Below are 17,709 nucleotides of genomic sequence, written 5' to 3' on the forward strand. Positions count from 1 at the left end.
CCATAAAATACGGTATATACTGCTTTTCAACAAGAGTTCCCAAAGAAGTTTACAGCAATATAAATAATAAAATGGCTCCCTGTCACCAAAGGACTCACAATCTAAAAAAGAAACACAATATAGACACCAGCAAAAACCAGTGGAGGGATGCTGTGCTGGGGATGGATAGAGCCAGTCGCTCCTCCGCTAAGTAAAGAGAATCACCACTTTAAAGAGTTCTTAGCATGAGAATACATTCATATGGAAGTCTTTCCAATTGTTTAACAATAATCAGTTCTGTTGAACTGTGGAAGTGTGGGGTGGGGGAACAGTATCCAAAACAAATTGTCTTTTAATATGATAATGTCTCTTCAGAAATAAGAGAGCAATAAAGTTTGCTTGGTATAATTACGGAACAGCATAACAAGTAAGCAAGTCAAACTATGAAGTGTTCAAGATGTGAATAAAGTTTTCCTTGTCTCCATATTACTCACAGCTGTGTTCCTCTTGACCAAGGCCAGATATGATCCGAAGCCAGCTTTTAAATAATTTCCCTTTAGGTTCACAACATGAAAAACTGAATCGCTTTTGCCGCAGAAATTCTCATACTCCACTGGGAATTTATTGGCCTAATTCACATTCCATTTAGCCATAAATGGATATAAAGGACAGTGGTCTCTGTAACAGGGATTCTCAGATGTTGACAACTACAACTCCCAGCATTCCCAACTACAATGGCCTTTGGCTGGGGGTTATGGGAGTTGTGGTCAACAACATCAGGGAATCCCTGCTACAGTGAGCACTGACAAAGGAAGCTTTTTATCTGATGAAAATAAAGTGCTGTCAATATTTTCATTTAGATTCCAGAACAAAACAGACAGTCTCAAAACATGTTACAGTTCTACAGAGATTGACATAAATATGACTTACTATTTGGGGCAAATTCATGAAAATAGGGACATAAAAGATTAAAATTGGTTTTTAAATTAACCAAAGTTGGTTCTGTATAGAAAATGTTTAAAGATCAATAATACAGGCATGTTTACATTTGTGCCTTGGCCATATTATTAGCCACAAAGCCTGAAATGCCTAACAAAAATGCAATGCTCATTAACAAAGTAATAATTAATAGTGACTCTATTACCATAAGAGGGCCTAAGGTGTTTCCACCTCCACCCCACAGGAATAACCAGTGAAAAGAAAAATCGAAATAAAGCCCAGTTTCATGATCTAACACCACAGTACTTGCATTCATTGTATTCTTCATTCTCTCAAGAATACATGGTGCTGGAATATACTTTCGTGGGAATGCAATCTGCTTCCTATTTGGTTTGAGCTTGCTCCATGCACAGTTCAACAGAAAGTGGTCAGGCCTCTATATTTGGCCAACAATCACAAGACAACATTTATTTATTTAACATATTTATATACTGCCTGATACATACATCTCTAGACAGTGTACACAATCCAAATTACAATATAACAAAAACAAGAACACTTTCACAGGATAAACACAATTAAACAATTTAACATTACTTTTTAATTAAAAACCTGAGAAAACTGTTGTCTCTTAAGGATCTTTTAAAAATAAATCAGAGATGGAGAAGCTCTTGTTTTGACAAGGAATGCATTCCAAAGTCCCGGGGCAGCCACAGAGAAGGCCCAGTCCCGAATTGCCATCAAATGAGCCGGTGGCAACTGTAACTTTACTTCACCAGATGATCTTAATAGGCAGCAGGGTTCATGACAAAGAAGGCGCTCTTTTTGATACCCTGGTCCTAAGCCATTCAGGGCTTTATAGGTAATGACCAGCACTTTGTATTTTGCTTGGAAACATATTGGCAGCTGGTACAATTCTTTCAGAATCAGTGTTATATGGTCCCTCTGTGTTGTCCCAGAGACAACCTGGCTGCCACATTTTGTACCAGTTGTAGTTTCCGAACGATGTACAAAGGCAGCCCATGTAGAGTGCATTACAGTAGTCAAGCCTGGAAGGCACCAGCATGTGTACCACTGATTTAAGGTAATTCACCTCCAGTAATGGGCATAGCTGACATATCAGACGAAGCTGATAAAAAGTGCTCTTGTGCACTGCCTCCACCTGGGAAACCAGATAGAGTTTGGGATCCAGGACCACTCCCAAGCGATGTACCTGATATTTGGGGGCAGTGTAATTGAACTACACTCTGCATTGAACTACAGTAGGGCTACTTGTAAGCATACTTTAGTAATTTGTGTAGCATAACCTTGTATTTCTATGCATGTGTGTTAACATAATGTTATGAAGATGTAAAAATCATTCTGTATGGGCAATTATAATGTAATAGGACAAGTAAATAAATAAATAGTTCTGCATCAGGTTAGCAGAAATATTAAGAGGCCCAAGCAGAAGTGTAACTTAGGAGAACTGCAACAGACTGCAACATTTTGGCAGGAAGATTAGTGATTGGCCCTGTTGTTTCTGTGTCCAAGCCAGATATGGAAGTTTCTTTTCTTTGGAAGCACAGCACATACAAGATGGGATTCCCCGCCCTGGCATAGACTCATTAAGGGGGAGGCACAAGCAGCACATGCCCAGGACTCCTGCCTCCTCCCCCAACTTATAGCACTTGCCAGTCAGAACTTTCTGGAAGCATTTGCCTCACTCCCTGCCAGTGGGAAATCCTGAGAGAAAAAGAGTCTTTAGGGTCTTTTTTACAAGTTGCCGGAGACGGGGAGGCTCTTATTTCAGCCTCTCCTGCAATCTTATTTCTTCAGTTAGAAATAAGATCTTATTTCAGAGATCTCCTGGAAGCTGTGTCCAGCTCAGTCTAACTCCCCACATTGTGCTCCTGTGACAAAGGACCATGCAAAATGCATGCACAGGTTCCTTCAGTCCTCCACAGGTCCCTCCCACCCGAGCCTCTTTTGCTGATCTGGCTCCCAGGGGTATGTGAAGGTAACTGGAGTGGTGGGCAAGGATGGGAAAGCCGACCATTTTCAGCTGCCTGTCTTTGCTTGTAGTCGGGAAGACACTCACTGAAGGTGGTGGGGTCATGACTCAGACCTCTGAGTCAGAAGAGGAGCGGGAGGACTTGGTTGGGAGACCAGGCTCAGAAGCACAGCAGGAGGACCTGGCTGTGAGGACAGGGGAAGGACCTGGCTGTGAGGACCCTGGCTGTGAGACAGGGGAATCTGGGCAGCTGGCAGAGATGAGGGCTGAGGAGACTGATCAGGAGGAAGCTGGAATTTCACCTGTGTTAAGAAGATGTCTCAAGAGAAAGGCTCAGTGGGAGACAAACAGGCGCAAGATATCATAGGAGAGGAAATAGAAATGCTGAGTCAGGAAAGCCTGATTGGCTGCCAGTTATCTCGAGTCCTATATCAAGCAGAAGCTGTTCCTGAGACGGTACTGTCAGCAACATTGCCTTCTGCAGACAGTGTTCCTCGTACTTAGAAGTGTTCACCCTTTCTTGTTTTAGCCTGTCCTTGTTCTGTTCCTTCCTTACTCCTTTGTTTCAATTATTGCTCAGATATCGTAGAGGGGGGTACCTAGTTTAGTTTCAAGGGACTTTATTTTGCTCATACTACTTTATCTTTGACAGTCATTCTTCGCTTGTGTCCGTGCAGCTAAGCTGCTACTCTTACCTACAGAATTTCTATCTTGACTCACGAAGTGGAGTTGGAGGGATCGTAAATCCTGTCGGGTCAGCCATGCCAACAGATTTACGACAGGTGGCTGGCTGCTTGGGTTGGGAAGATACCCATTATGGAAGAAGCTACTGAAAAAAGTGAGCAACTGGGCTGTCTTGGTCCATCAGGTTTTCTCTTTGCTACAGGATGGGAGGAGGAAAGGATGGATGAAGCAGGAACTGGCTTGTTAAATAAGGGGACCTGAGGCTCTGGTACTGGCTTTAATCGGATATTTCAGTGGTGGGCATTAATTTATCATCATCATCATCATCATCTTATTTTTTATTTTTATTTATGCCCAAAACTTGCATCTCTTAATTACACACATATTTCATATTTCATGAAACATATTTCAGTCTACATTGTTTTTAGAATCTGACCATAATATGGGCAAGACTATAAAGGCACCCCTCCAAAGCCTTAATCTAACCTGCCCCTGGTAGAAAATCATCAAGTTGGGTCGAAAAACAGCAATGACAGAAACAGAAACTGTCAGATCCTTTCATTGCCTTGGGAAATTGTTACCATTCTTTGGACACCTGTCATGCAAGCTTTGCAGACTGAAGGGCAGCATCCCAGTTTTCCAAATGCAGTGGCTGACATTTTGACCAATCAAGTACACGCATAAAGAGAGACTAAGGGAATGTGACTGGGACCCACACACAACTCCCCCAGTCCACTTATGTGCACAAAACTTCCCTTCTCTGCCCACAATCCAGAAGAATTTGGGTAGAGAAGAAACACAGCAATGAAGCCCTACAGGCAGAGCAGGGATGTTTCATGCACTTGCATAGATCAGAACATTTGTTTTTCTTAAACCAAGATTTAAGAAAACCAGGCTCTTTATTAAACACTGTATAGAATAAAAATTTATTAAACACCATATAGAATAAAGATTACCAAGCAGATATGAAAACTACATCAGAAGACTGGAAAGGAATTTTTAAAAAGAATCCTTTACCTTTCCACCCATTTTCCCCACGCTGCTTCTGACTCCCCTGACAGTCTCCTCTCTCATCTCCACTTCTGCCATAAAGCACTTATTTTGCCCAGCCTGACACCCCCATCCTACAGGGGAAGGGGGGCAGCATATTGCAGCTCTAACTATCACTTCAGCAGCCCATCTTCCTTTCAATCCAAAACAGTTATGGGCTGTGGATTTCACTCAGAGGAAGCTCATCTTCCGAGACCACTTCCACTCCCAACAGGATTGGGAATGAAGAGAAGACAAGATTCCAGTCCCCACTGCATGAAAGTGGGCAGGGGAGAGAAGAGGATTGGCTCAGAGAAAGAATCCAACTTTCCCTTCTGCTATAACTGCTTTGGCCCTGAATGCAGCAGGCTCAGACCACCTCAGCCCCCTCCATTCATGATTACGGATACGATGAATATTTATATATCACTTTTCAACAAAGGTTCCCAAAGCAATTTACATAGATCTAAATAAATAGAGATAGTTCCCTGTCCCCAAAGGGCTCATAGGATAGACACCAGCAACAGCCACTGGAGGGAAACTGCGCTGGGGATGGATAGGGCCAGTTCTGCTACATAACGAGAATCGCCCCTTTAAAAAGATACTTCTTTGCTCTGTTAGCAGGGAAACATGAAGCAATAAAAGATGTAGTTAAGCTCAGCTGAAGTACAAAAAAGGAGGCTTCTCTCATTCAAGCAAAGCTTCCAGCCCAACTGACGGAAGGAGAGCACCTATATTATGCCTTCTGCTGCCATGGATATTCCTTGGGGGAATAAAGAAAGCAATACAGGCAATCCTTGCCCACCACAGCTTTGCAGGGAGTTCTGGATATTTTCTATTTCTCCTGCCAAACACGGGGAGTCTCTACCAATGGTCTTCTACCTTGCCTCCAGTTTTATACTTCCAACCATCTGCATGCATGCACTGTCTGTAGGTCATAGACAGACACACTCTAGAGATATAACTTTAGGCTACAGAGTCAATGAGCTCACCTCTTCTTTAGGGTTTCTGCAGTCACTGTGACATGATCAATCTGCTGTGACTCTCATGCATTAGCTCACTAGTTTCAGTTCTGGCAAATCTCTCGTCCTCTCCTGTGAAACAAACTGATGGCTGATCATCTCCTCTCATCTTTTTCCATCTTAGTTAATTGCATACCTGCCAACCTGTCCCTATGTTTCCATTCACCTGAGTGGGAAAATAAGGACGTGTTGGCAGGTATGTAACTGCCAAGGATAAATCCTCTACTCAGATTCTTTTGAATTGAGGAACTCTGATAGAGCTGACCTCCTGCGCTGGCAGAATGACCAGTTTGTGGTGAGAGATCTGTGCATGCAGATAATAAACACTGCACACTCAGTTCCTTGATGGGTGCACCCGATACAGAGTTCTAGTTGCTAGATATGCTTCCCTCCCACCCCCAAAGTGAAAGGGAGAGAGCTTCTTATTATTATTATTATTATTATTTCTTGTTTATACAGTCAGACAGGTGTTATTGACTGGTTTGTTTTATCCAGACATCAAGTCCTTCCCAAGGACCTGGGATGGCTGAATTTTATTGTCAATGTTGTTGCTGTTGTTATAGATATCGTCGCAGAATATAGGCTGTTCCCAGTATAATTATTATCATTATTATTACTACTACTACTACTACATTTATATCCCGCTCTTCTTCCAAGGAGCCCAGAGCGGTGTACTACTACATACTTGCGTTTCTCTTTCACAACAACCTTGTGAAGTAGGTTAGGCTGAGAGAGAAGTGAATGGCCCAGAGTCACCCAGCTAGTTTCATGGCTGAATGGGGATTTGAACTCGGGTCTTCCCGGTCCTAGTCCAGCACTCTAACCACTACAACACGCTGGCTCTCATGAGCAGAAATAGTGGCCAAAGGAGAGGACTGGGCAACTGCCTCTAAAAACTCATTTTCCAGGGTTCAGTACTTGAAAAGAACAACACATTCAGTGCTACATTTGCAGTTAGCAACCTTCCTGGTCATCTTTTCCTGCCTTACACCAAGAAAGCACTGGTCTATTCAACTCAGTTCTGCCTTCCTCTGACTAGCAAATCGTTTCCAAAGTCTGACAAAGGATCTTCGAGAGCTGGGAAAGATCTCTTTACCAAGATTGGATTAGGGACCTTGTACATTCTCTAGGTGATCTTGTGGTAGCAAGCATGAATTATTTTTCACTAAGCAGGGTCCACCCTGATTTGCATTTGAATGGGAGACTACATGTGTGAGCACTGTAAGGTATTCCCCTTAGGAGATGGGGCTGCTCTGAGAAGGACACCTGCATGCTTGCATGCAGAAGGTTCCAAGTTCCCTTCCTGGCATCTCCAAGATAGGGCTAAGAGACATTCTTGCCTGCAACCTTGGAGAAGCCGCTGCCAGTCTTGCTCAAAACTGAGCAAGATGGATCAATGGTAAATGGCAGTTTCCTATATTCCTAACTTCCCTCAAATATAAGCTGGTGGCTTTCTCACCCCTTTCTAATGTTGAGAAGCTGCTGGTCCTTTAAAATTAGAAGGAAAACAGATAGCCCAGCATAGGGCTTCACTTAGTGTTGTTCTGTATCATGAAATCTGTCTACTTGGCTTTCCTCCTCCTCTGAGTCTATCATGAAGCCAAGGTAGACAAAAATCAATTTTTTAAAAAAAAGAAAATCAGACATTACATTTCTAATTGCATTTTTAAGATTTAATCAAAAATCTGATTTTAAAAAATGTAAATAAAATGCTGGATGTCTCATTTTTATAAAAAGTCAAAATTAACATGCTATAGCTACATTTACTCTCTTTGAAATGAATATACATATGAACATTCATCTTTAAAATGTATCTCTATCTCTATCTCTCTATCACACACACACTGTGTGTGACCCACCATACATGAGCATTCATTTCGTCTCTTGGAAACTGGCTCTAGTCTGCCCAATAGCTGCTACTGGAAATTTCTGAACTTTCAATTTCTTCTTCTAAACAGATTAAAGTCACATGTGCAAAGATGTAGACTGGGTACATAATTGTTGTTTGTGATGGCGATGTGCCAAAGCAGAAGAAGTGGTTAAGGCAGAAAGAGTATATAAGAAAAGAGGTGGAATACAAAGCAGCAATGGAAAGAAAAAAGCAGTACACAGCTTCCTATATTCCACCACACTTTGCCACAGAAAAACTGTTATTGCTTCTGGGTGAAAGAAAGACCCTGTCTGGGAATATTCTAAAGAAATACCTTCCTTGAGTGAAAAAGCAGACATGTCAAGTATAAGCAATACAAAGAGATACAGGGCAGCTTGACACAGTTAATGAGTAAAGGTATTACACATGATATTTATATTTAAAAAGTACGCTGTACCTATATACTATTTATTAAATGGGTTGTCAATTGACATGTTCTAGTGATCAGATTTGCACCATTGTTTGAATCAGATTTTTCTTCTCTTGGTGAATTATTTAAATCACCTTGATTTAAATCGGTCCACCTTGCCTGAAGCTGAAGACATCCTTGCACTCAGTGCCCAAGCACCATGGAGGATAAAACCCAGGACAGGTGGTTCTCCCCGTGCACTCTCAGAGCTCCCAGTCTCTGAAGCAACAAAAGGAAACAGGGTGGATTGATGGTGGCAGAGCACCAGCATACATAGAAGGCAGAGAGTATGCATTTTTCAATAATTTTAAAGAACCTGTTATTTTTATTGCTACAAAAGGGTCACCTAAAGGCACAGTGGGGAAGTGACTTGATTATCAAGCCAGAGGTTGCCAGTTCAAATCCCTGCTGGTATGTTTCCCAGACTATGTGAATCACCTATATCGGATAGCAGCGATATAGGAAGATGCTGAAAGGTATCATCACATACTGCGCGGGAGACAGCAATGGTAAACCCCTCCTGTATTCTACCAAAGAAAACCACAGGGCTCTGTGGGCACCAGGAATCAAAATCGACTTGACAGCACACTTTACATTTAGTATTACGAACAACACTATACTAAATAATAACAGAGCAAATAAAAACAAACAAATCTTTTAATAGATCTGAGAAATATTTTCTCATTTTTCAAAAAATGTATTTTATCTGAAATAGCTTACCTTTTTCTGGTACCAGACTATAGCATCTGTTACTTTGGACGCCATTTATTCTATGGCACTTAAACAGTAGTCATTTTAGGCTGCAAAGACAAAGAGGCAAAACTTTAATTTCATATTCTAAAAGGTGAAGGAAAAAGGAATAAGCAGGTGTATAACATTCCAGTTTACAGTAATGCCAACCTATTACTTGACCAAGTTCAAACACTCCATTAAGTCAAGAATATCCTTGTGGAAATGGCAGCCTACCTTGTTATCCCATCATAGTATGAACGGAATGGCACAAGTGTCAGTGCAGGAGTCAGGGTTGGTCTCTTCATATCTCACCCATCACATCATGCACAGTCTTAATTCAGAAATTAAATTAATTTCTAAATCTGCCCTTCAACTCTCTCTAGAAGCTATGCTTCCTTTCCAATCAATCAATACTGGATTTTACTTAATTGCTGGCCTCTCTGAACAGGAACATGTGGCTCAGGAGTAAAAATGAAGAACATACAAAATAATCACGGGCACAGGTCTAGAGTTGTCAAAGAATGTTATAGAGTGGCAATGGCTATGTTTAAAGTGAAGTGCACTTGTACAGGAAAACCTTGGCATTTGTGTGGGTTCCGTTCTTGGCTAGAGGCGCAGATACTGGAACTGTGAATACCAAGGCATTGGAGCAATGGGAATCCGGGGGTTAGGTTCCAAAGGGCAGGAAAACAGGCTAAAAAAACCACACGCCAAATAAAGTGACCTCTGTGGGTCCCCGAGAGGGGAAAAAATGACCAGAAATTGCGGGCTTTTCAGCTTGCTTTTTTTTTTTTTAAAGAGCCATAAAATGGCTCCTGATCTCTCCCAAACTCAAAATGGCAGCCAGAAATTAGCTCCAGGATCATTTCCGACCACCCTCAACCTATGGATTTAAACCTCTCCCCCATACCCTTTCCCCCCTCACGTATACCAAGGCTGGGTGCCTATTACGCAATCACGGATATGAGAAACTGAGTGTTGGACCTGCAATTAACAAGATTCTCCTGTATACTGTGAAGACTTTGTAGAGTACATACAGCACACCATGCTGTTCCAGCTCTCAACATGACCATGGATGCAAACAATATCACTTTGCAAGATGCCATTTATTGTGTGTGTTTGCGCATGGTGGGTGGGTATGTCTGATGCCATGAGGACTCGCCAACCACACACAGAATCTATGCTTCTCCCTTTCAATCTAGTGACTGCCTGTAAGTACTTCTAGGCCACTTATCAAGCAGTTATCATCCTATGAGTCTATCCCATCACTTTTAGATGGACAGGATGATGAGAAAGCACAAAACTAATTCCACAATCGATGAAACGGTAAGGATGTTTTAGGCTATTATTGTTTTACTCTGTGAGCTGTCCAGAGAACAATGGGTGGCCAAGAAAATTATCAGCAGCAGCAGCAGCAGCAGCACTGAACTGTTCTCATCCAGTGGTTCTGAGACAGTAGATCCCACAGGTACCTGCTCATCTTCTGGGACAGGCAATCAACATTAGCAATGGGCTCTGTTTCCATGGCATTGTGCAAGTGACAGTAACTCTCTGCCTTCTATTCCTGAAGGTACAAGAGTTTCTGGAGATGGAAAAGGAACCAGGATGAGATGGACTGTCCCCAGCCTGCATACGGAAATGAATGCTGTCCACATTCTCTGCAAAGAGAAAGAGAGAGAACTGCAGAATTAGCAGTAAAGGGACACCACTACTATTTAAATACAGTGGTGCCGACTGAGTGGAGTGTTGTCACATATCCCCACAGCGTGAATCGTTGCTTGCAGTAACTTTTTGACTTGCCACATGAGACCAGGTGAGTGCTTAATTACAGTCCAAGTCCCAATAATGTAATCCAACTGTGAGTATTTAACAATCCTCAATTGTCAAGCAAGTTACGATGGACACCTGGTATCCGTTACCTATTATATTTGGGACCGGAAATAGTCATTTTTGCACAAGGAAAGGAACTACATCTGCAGTTAAACCTTCCTTTAAAGAGCCTCAGATCTTACTCCTGAGAAGGCAAACCATTTTTTCAAATGTTTGTCTTCAAAGCAACTCTATGGGACAGGGCCACTGTTTATCTATATTCATCTATCATTCTTTAAGGCGTACCCGTGGTTAATCCTGTGCGTGGCAGCTCTTGCAAGATTTCCTGGCAGGGCAGAACAGAGCACAGCAGGGGGAGCCTCTCTCCGAGCCAGCCTGCCAAGGAGGAAGAGAGGCAGACGAGGTGGTGAGCCACTGTGAGCCAGTGGGAGAACGCACATCGGTCCCAACCGCCCATGTCCTCATGAGGACAACGGCCAAGCAGGTGGCAACACAGGTGGCGAAACCGGGTCTGAAGGGATGCGGGGCAAAAACAAACTGGCCAGAGGGATGTGGGGGAAAGAGAGTGAACTGGCCGAAAGGATGGAGACGAAATAAATACAGGGCAGGGAGCTGGATCAGTGGGCGGGAGAGGGAGAACTAGGAGTGCAGATGCTCTGCACCGGGTCAGCTAGTACTATTTAATACAGAGCAAAGTCATTCACACTGAAGGTCACCCTTAAGACAACCAAACAGGGATTTGAATCTACATCCATTAAACAAATCTTGCAGGCAGCAATATAATTTTTCATTTTATTTCATCCACTTATGTGAGCACTTGGCCACAGCTAGCCCTCACTCTAACCATCCGCTGCCACCAAGAAGACTGTTAAACCTGTGTGACTGCTTAGGCTTACACTCATGGGTGTGAGGTTGGAGTAAAATAACTGACAGAAACACCAGAAAATATATTAAATACAAGAACAGGTTTACTTGTGACAAAAATGTTTTTAAACAGTACAGGAACAGCAGATCAAAATCACACAGTACAGGAACAGCAGATAAAAGATCAGATTGGCAAGAGTACAAAAATTACAAAATACAAACAAGCAAACTTGCAAGCCTCCTGTCAGAAAGGGCTAGCAGGTTTCAGTAAGGCCAGCTCCCTCACTGCTGACTTTGCTAGCAGTTTCAGCCTGATCTTACACTGCTAGTGCTCTAGCCTTCTGGCTCAAACAACACTCAACAGCAAGCAGTCTGACATAACCATTTTCTCACAGCTCTCTTCTCCTTCCCATGGGTATAAAACAGTCTCCCTTTTATTAAGTTCTAAAGGGATACATTGGCCAGTGAGAGAGTTTGTTGCCTCAGGCAGTTAGAACCTTCTTTCTCCGCCTAGAGACAACCAATAGCAGCAGTTTATAACTTTTACTCCAAAACTCTGCAGCTGACTTTTACTTCAAAGCTGCTTAAGAAGATAGGAACATAGGAAACTGCCATATACTGAGTCAGACCATTGGTCTATCTAGCTCAGTATTGTCTTCACAGACTGGCAGCGGCTTCTTCAAGGTTGCAGGCAGGAATCTCTCTCAGCCCTATCTTGGAGAAGCCAGGGAGGGAACTTGGAACCTTCTGCTCTTCCCAGAGCGGCTTCATCCCCTGAGGGGAATGTCTTGCAGTGCTCACACATCAAGTCTCCCATTCAGATGCAACCAGGTTAGACCCTGCTTAGCTATGGGGACAAGTCATGCTTGCTACCACAAGACCAGCTCTCCTCTCCAACATTTCTAACCCTTACAGAGCTTTGGAGTGGGCACAGAACAAAGCATAGAATAGTGATTAGAGTGTTGGACTAGGACCAGGAAGACTCAAGTTTGATTCCCCATTCAACCATTAAACTCACTGGGTGACTCTGGGCCAGTCATGTATTTCTCAGTTTAACCTACCTCACAGGGTTTTTGTGAGGATAAAAATAACCATGTGCACCGCTCTGAGCTCCTCAGAGGAAGAGTGTGATATAAATGTAATAAATAAATAAATAAATAAAAGCAAGTACAAAACAAATTACAAACCATAAGATAAAGTGGGAAGGAATCATTCCTTCACAACCTATGACTTATAGTGCTTAATGCATTTAATAACCAAAAAGCAAACCTTAGCAAGGTGAGCAATGTGGAGCACTGTGAAAGTGTGCTTATCAGTTAATTCTTGAAGAGATACTGAGATGCAGTATATAAGAACAGCTGCAATTTTGATATCAGGAAATGGAAGATGATATTCTTATCACCTGAAAACAGGATGATGCCCAGCAAGATCCTGCCCCCACAACAGACAGACACTGCACAGGGAGTAAAATATTATCTGAAACCTGTAATGAAGTATCTGAAACCTGTAATGTTGGGTAATATAATAATAAGCAACGCAAAACTAAGAAGATGAGCTAAAGCTTACATGGGTGTCATGTAGCATGACATTATCTCAGAATGCTGTGCCACCACAAACTCCAGGTCAGCTATTTTAAGATTTAATTTTCATTTAATAATTGTTTCCAACACACTCCCCTGGTTTTTAAAACTAAAATACTCTTGAAGTCTTAAATAACTTCAAGACTTAACATAGCCTGTGTCTGTAATAAGGAGCAAGAATAAGCTGTTCTGCTGTAAAATGCCTGCATAATTTATAACTTCCAGTGGCAATATGCATGCTGGGAACATTCTGAAAGCTATCTAGAAAACACAAAGTAATTTTGACCTTGCTGAATAAATACCCCAATTCAGCAAGGGAGATGTACACATGTAGCTGATGTGGATTCTCACTGCAGTGCTCACTCAGTGAAAGTGTGATGTGAGTGCAGATATGCAACCCCACCTGGGACCACTTAGCTCCATACAACAAAGCATACTGAGAGCTGCAATGATGCCACTAAAACTATGAACTAGGCCGTTATTTTGGGTAGTCAGTAGTAACATCAATACTTCCCTCTTGCCCACTAAAAGTACAGGGTTTAAGTGATATTGAAGTTATCATAATTTTATATAATTGTGAATTTCAGAACAAGTCATAACAATATATATGAGAGACCATGAAGCTTCTCACATGCAGCCTAACCCAGGCTATGGATGCTCAGAACTGAAGGGATCGAGTCTGATCCCAGAGGCCAGCACCGCCGAGGCCAGCTTTTTAGCCCAGCTGTTACCCAAGGTTAAGGGAGCCAGCCTTTCCCCCTGCCCACCCACCACCCCACCCTCTCTGTGTGAACAAACCCACAGGTTGTACCTTAAGAACTTAATCTGTTTGTGGAAGGCTTCTGTTCATGCAAGAGGAGAGTGGCAATTTTTGCCAGCTTTTCCTTTTCTCTGCATTGCCCTGAGCCCTCAAGAATTGGCTCCTGAGGGCCCCCGCAGCCCTTGAACCAGTTTTGAGGGAGGCACAGAAGATACGGAAGGGAGGAGGACTGGTGAAAACTGCCACCACCTCTTTGCGCTTTTGAGCGTACAATCCTACTTAAATCTCACAAGCATTTTTTTCAAAGTGTTCTTGTCCCTTTATCAAAAGTGTTTAATTTCAGCAGTGCAAAATGTCAGTATAGAATGTTAAAATAATCTCACAGCCATAGATACACACAGCCTATTTGGTTTTTTCCTGATATGTAAATCCTAGCTTATCCTAAATGCAGCTTTTGCCTCTGACAAGATTACGCAACACATGATTTTGCAGTTTACAGACATAGCAATCTTTTCCGATTTTCTCCTCCTGTTTCTACTAGAATACAATTCTCCCTAGGGCTGTGTGAAAAAATACCAATATTCAGTATTCCCAGATGTGTTTAGTGTTTTGTTATGGTTATAGTCACATTATTATTTGAGCAAGAAAGGTAAGGATCAACAAAATCCCCCCCCCCCGACTTATTCTATGTAAATGTTGCTCCCATGAAAGGCTAATTACACTGATTTTGGCCTGGAGCATTATTTTGTCCTGGGTATTACAAACAATTAAACTGATGACAATATACCTCCACTAACTGTATCCAGGGCTTCTTGCGATTTAGCATAATCCAGTACAAGTTTCCAATCTGGCTGGATAGCAATACTTACTATTTGCATCACAGCATGGGCCTAGCTACAATAGTGCCTAGTAGCACACATGCACTACCAACCCCAACCTTTTGGTTACTGTGTACTAACAATGTTGGTAGCTGCACTACACTCCTTCCTCTTGCCTCCTGATTACACACCTGCAAAAACCATGCACAAAGTAAGACATTTTGCTTTTCTTTCTTTCAGTATCAGCTCTAGATTGCCAGAGCCAATTAGTTCTGACACTTCTTTTAGCCCTTTTGTTTGGGAACATAAGCAGAAGACCCAGAGATCCCCAAATATTGTCCAATCACCACTCTATCAATGGGGTTGATTCCTTTCCAGCAACTGTGTTCCTAGCTCTGTGAATATGAGGGATGTCATGTCCTACTGGCTGTAAAAATAACTTTGATCCCACCTACTCCAACCTGATTTGGTGAAGTCACATTTCTCTGCCATTGCTCCTTCTAGTGAACTGCAACCAGCCCTGCTTGTTCCTCCCTGGCAGGTCCGCAGTAGCTAGGAAATAGGGGGCTCATGTTCACCCCTCTCCCTGTGAGCCCCTTGTGTGCACCAGCCACACCCCTTGCATGTGACATCACATGCAGAGCATGGCCAGCACCCGCAAGGGCCAGCCCAGCCCCCTTCAGTTCATTTGCCAGCCAGCTGCCTTGCTGTCCCACCGGTGTTTCCTTCAGCACCCTACTGCTGCACCACTCACATTCCATCACCTATAAGCCAGAGGAACTGAAACCTAATTAACCAAAGGTGTGCCTCTAAAATGCAATGCCAAGCAGAGTTCTTCCAGTTGACCCCTTTTCTCTACAAAATCCTTGCCTTCCTGTCAGCCTGGCAGACTGAGCATCTCATTAGAGCAGGGAAGCAGGCTTGTCTCTCCTGTTTGCCTTTGGTATTCAACACCAGCCCAGCCCCGACTACGCCTCCTGCTCCGCTGTAACCCAATACTTGACCTGTCCTTGACTCTCTGTCTCTGGCCCTCCACTTCTCATCCGCCCATGCCTGATCTAGAACTCCCTGGTCAGGCATGACAGCTTCTTTCTGCCCATACACACACCTTTTGCAGGAATTTTAAGAACAGCATACCATTCCATATCAGTTGTTTAATGCTCCATACCATTTATCCAAGCAATGTTCTGGTACAGTGACAGTGTTTAGAATTGCCTTTTGCAGGCCAGGTTTTATGTTAATTAGATATCTAATCAACAGCATTACATCATCAGAATATATTTTATTTTTATGCCCTGTATAGCTGAATTGTTTTGAAAGGTTGAACAAATTTAGCTACCATAGAACTGATTCAAAATCGTTTTCCCAGGGTGCATACTTGCCCATCATGGCTGCTGGCAGTACCCCAAGTAGGTAGCAGCACTGTCGTCAGTGCTGTCCAAGATACCCCAGGGTCATTGCATTTGCCTAATACAACCCTGGGGTTCAGACAAGGCTTCCGTATTAAACAGCCTGCCCGCCAGTCAGTCTCATCCTGGAGAGCCCTTTTCCCCCTGGTTTTCTCCCCCCTCCCTACTGATGTAAAGCACAGGTCACCCGGGTCATAACCCAGCCGTGCCCCCATCTTAAGGGAGGGATTACGGTGCCCGCTGCTCTCTCACAACACTGCCCCAACTCTATGGGTTTGCCAATTAGGGCCTAAGAACTCTGGAAATTGCCAAGAGCTGTCGAGCACTGTCAGAGCTACTTTGGCTGAACACTCCGGCAATCAAGGCCCATGGAAGCATGTCTGGTGATGTACTTAATGCTTTCCATGATCAGGGCAGGGTGAGGGGCAGCATGGGAGCTACCAGCTGGGTTCCTGAAGACCAATGGCTGCCATGGTCCACTCCCCAAAGTTGTTAACTGGGATTGTGTGAGGACTGTGCCATAGCCAGCGTGGTGTAGTGGTTAGAGTGCTGGACTAGGACCGGGGAGACCCGAGTTCAAATCCCCATTCGGCCATGATACTAGCTGGGTGACTCTGGGCCAGTCACTTCTCTCTCAGCCTAACCTACTTCACAGGGTTGTTGTGAAAGAGAAACTCAAGGATGTAGTACACCGCTCTGGGCTCCTTGGAGGAAGAGCGGGATATAAATGTAAAAATAATAATAATAAAATAATAATAGCAACCCAGCAGTAATACTGATTGTCTCCCAGGCGCACCTGTCAGTCCTGGCTAACCTCTGGGAGCAGAAAAGTGGTCATGCAAACCTGGCCTATAATGCCAACTTTACACTAAACAACAAAAGTGTGTCTGTCTATTACTATATTAAAATGAAGCACAACAATGAGCACTCTTGGCATGGACCTCTGCAAACACAACATTTTCCTCATAATTTAGTTTGCAAACTCTTTAGTGCAGACACTGGCTGACATTCTGCTCAGTGCAACATGGGAAGTTCTGAACGGCAGAAGTTCCCAAAAGGCATCCAAGAGAACCCCTGCAGTGCTCTCTATGCTCCCACTGCCCTTTCCAATGGATACACAGGTGTGGTGGGTGGAACTGGAGTGCTGCACTGAGCTTAAGAATCTTCCCAAATGGTCTACTGCACAGGCGTTCATCCCCGTTGTTTGAATACAATGGGATCATGTCAAGGATTGATTAGTTATAACCAACTTTTCCTACTCAAAGCCCAAAGCAGATAAAATATCAAAATAACCAACACCCATAGCAATATATCAGGTTCATATAAAGGTAAAGTGTGCCATCAAGTCGATTTCAACTCCTGGTGCCCACAGAGCCCAGTGGTTGTCTTTGGTAGAATACAGGAGGGATTTACCATTGCCTCCTCCAGCGCAGTATGAGGTGATGCCTTTCAGCATCTTCCTATATCGCTGCTGTACCAGCGGGGATTCAAAGTTCATATAAAGTTCATATAAAGCCGTAAAAATATCACTAGTAGAATTAAGGTTAGCAGTTCAACATATCAAGATTACTGCAAAGCCAATAATACCACTATGTGAATACACAAAAAAATTCAAACAAAGCAATGGAATAATTACATCAACACACAATGAAACTAACAGCAAAACCAATGAAATAGTTTAACTCTATAGATAAGCATTAGCTCCAGTAAAAATAAGAGGAAATGTAAAGA

The 17,709-nt window shown here is 43.0% G+C and overlaps 1 protein-coding gene across 5 annotated transcripts in view; it reads right to left on the reverse strand.

Moving 5' to 3' along the window:
• Window positions 1–17,709, reverse strand: part of PHTF2 (putative homeodomain transcription factor 2) — a 122,917-nt gene that overhangs the window by 85,077 nt on the left and 20,131 nt on the right. For 3 of the 5 annotated variants that reach the window (XM_053253276.1, XM_053253277.1, XM_053253273.1), the window contains exon 2: window positions 8,706–8,785. In XM_053253276.1, the coding sequence (XP_053109251.1) occupies window positions 8,706–8,750 (45 nt within the window). In that variant the 5' untranslated portion in view covers window positions 8,751–8,785. Of the gene's footprint in view, window positions 1–8,705; window positions 8,786–10,189; window positions 10,376–10,832; window positions 10,923–17,709 lie in introns of all 5 variants that reach the window. The other 2 variants (XM_053253274.1, XM_053253275.1) reach the window with 2 other exon arrangements.

The sequence above is a fragment of the Hemicordylus capensis genome, chromosome 5 (genome assembly GCF_027244095.1).
Source record: "Hemicordylus capensis ecotype Gifberg chromosome 5, rHemCap1.1.pri, whole genome shotgun sequence".
Lineage (NCBI taxonomy): Eukaryota > Metazoa > Chordata > Lepidosauria > Squamata > Cordylidae > Hemicordylus > Hemicordylus capensis.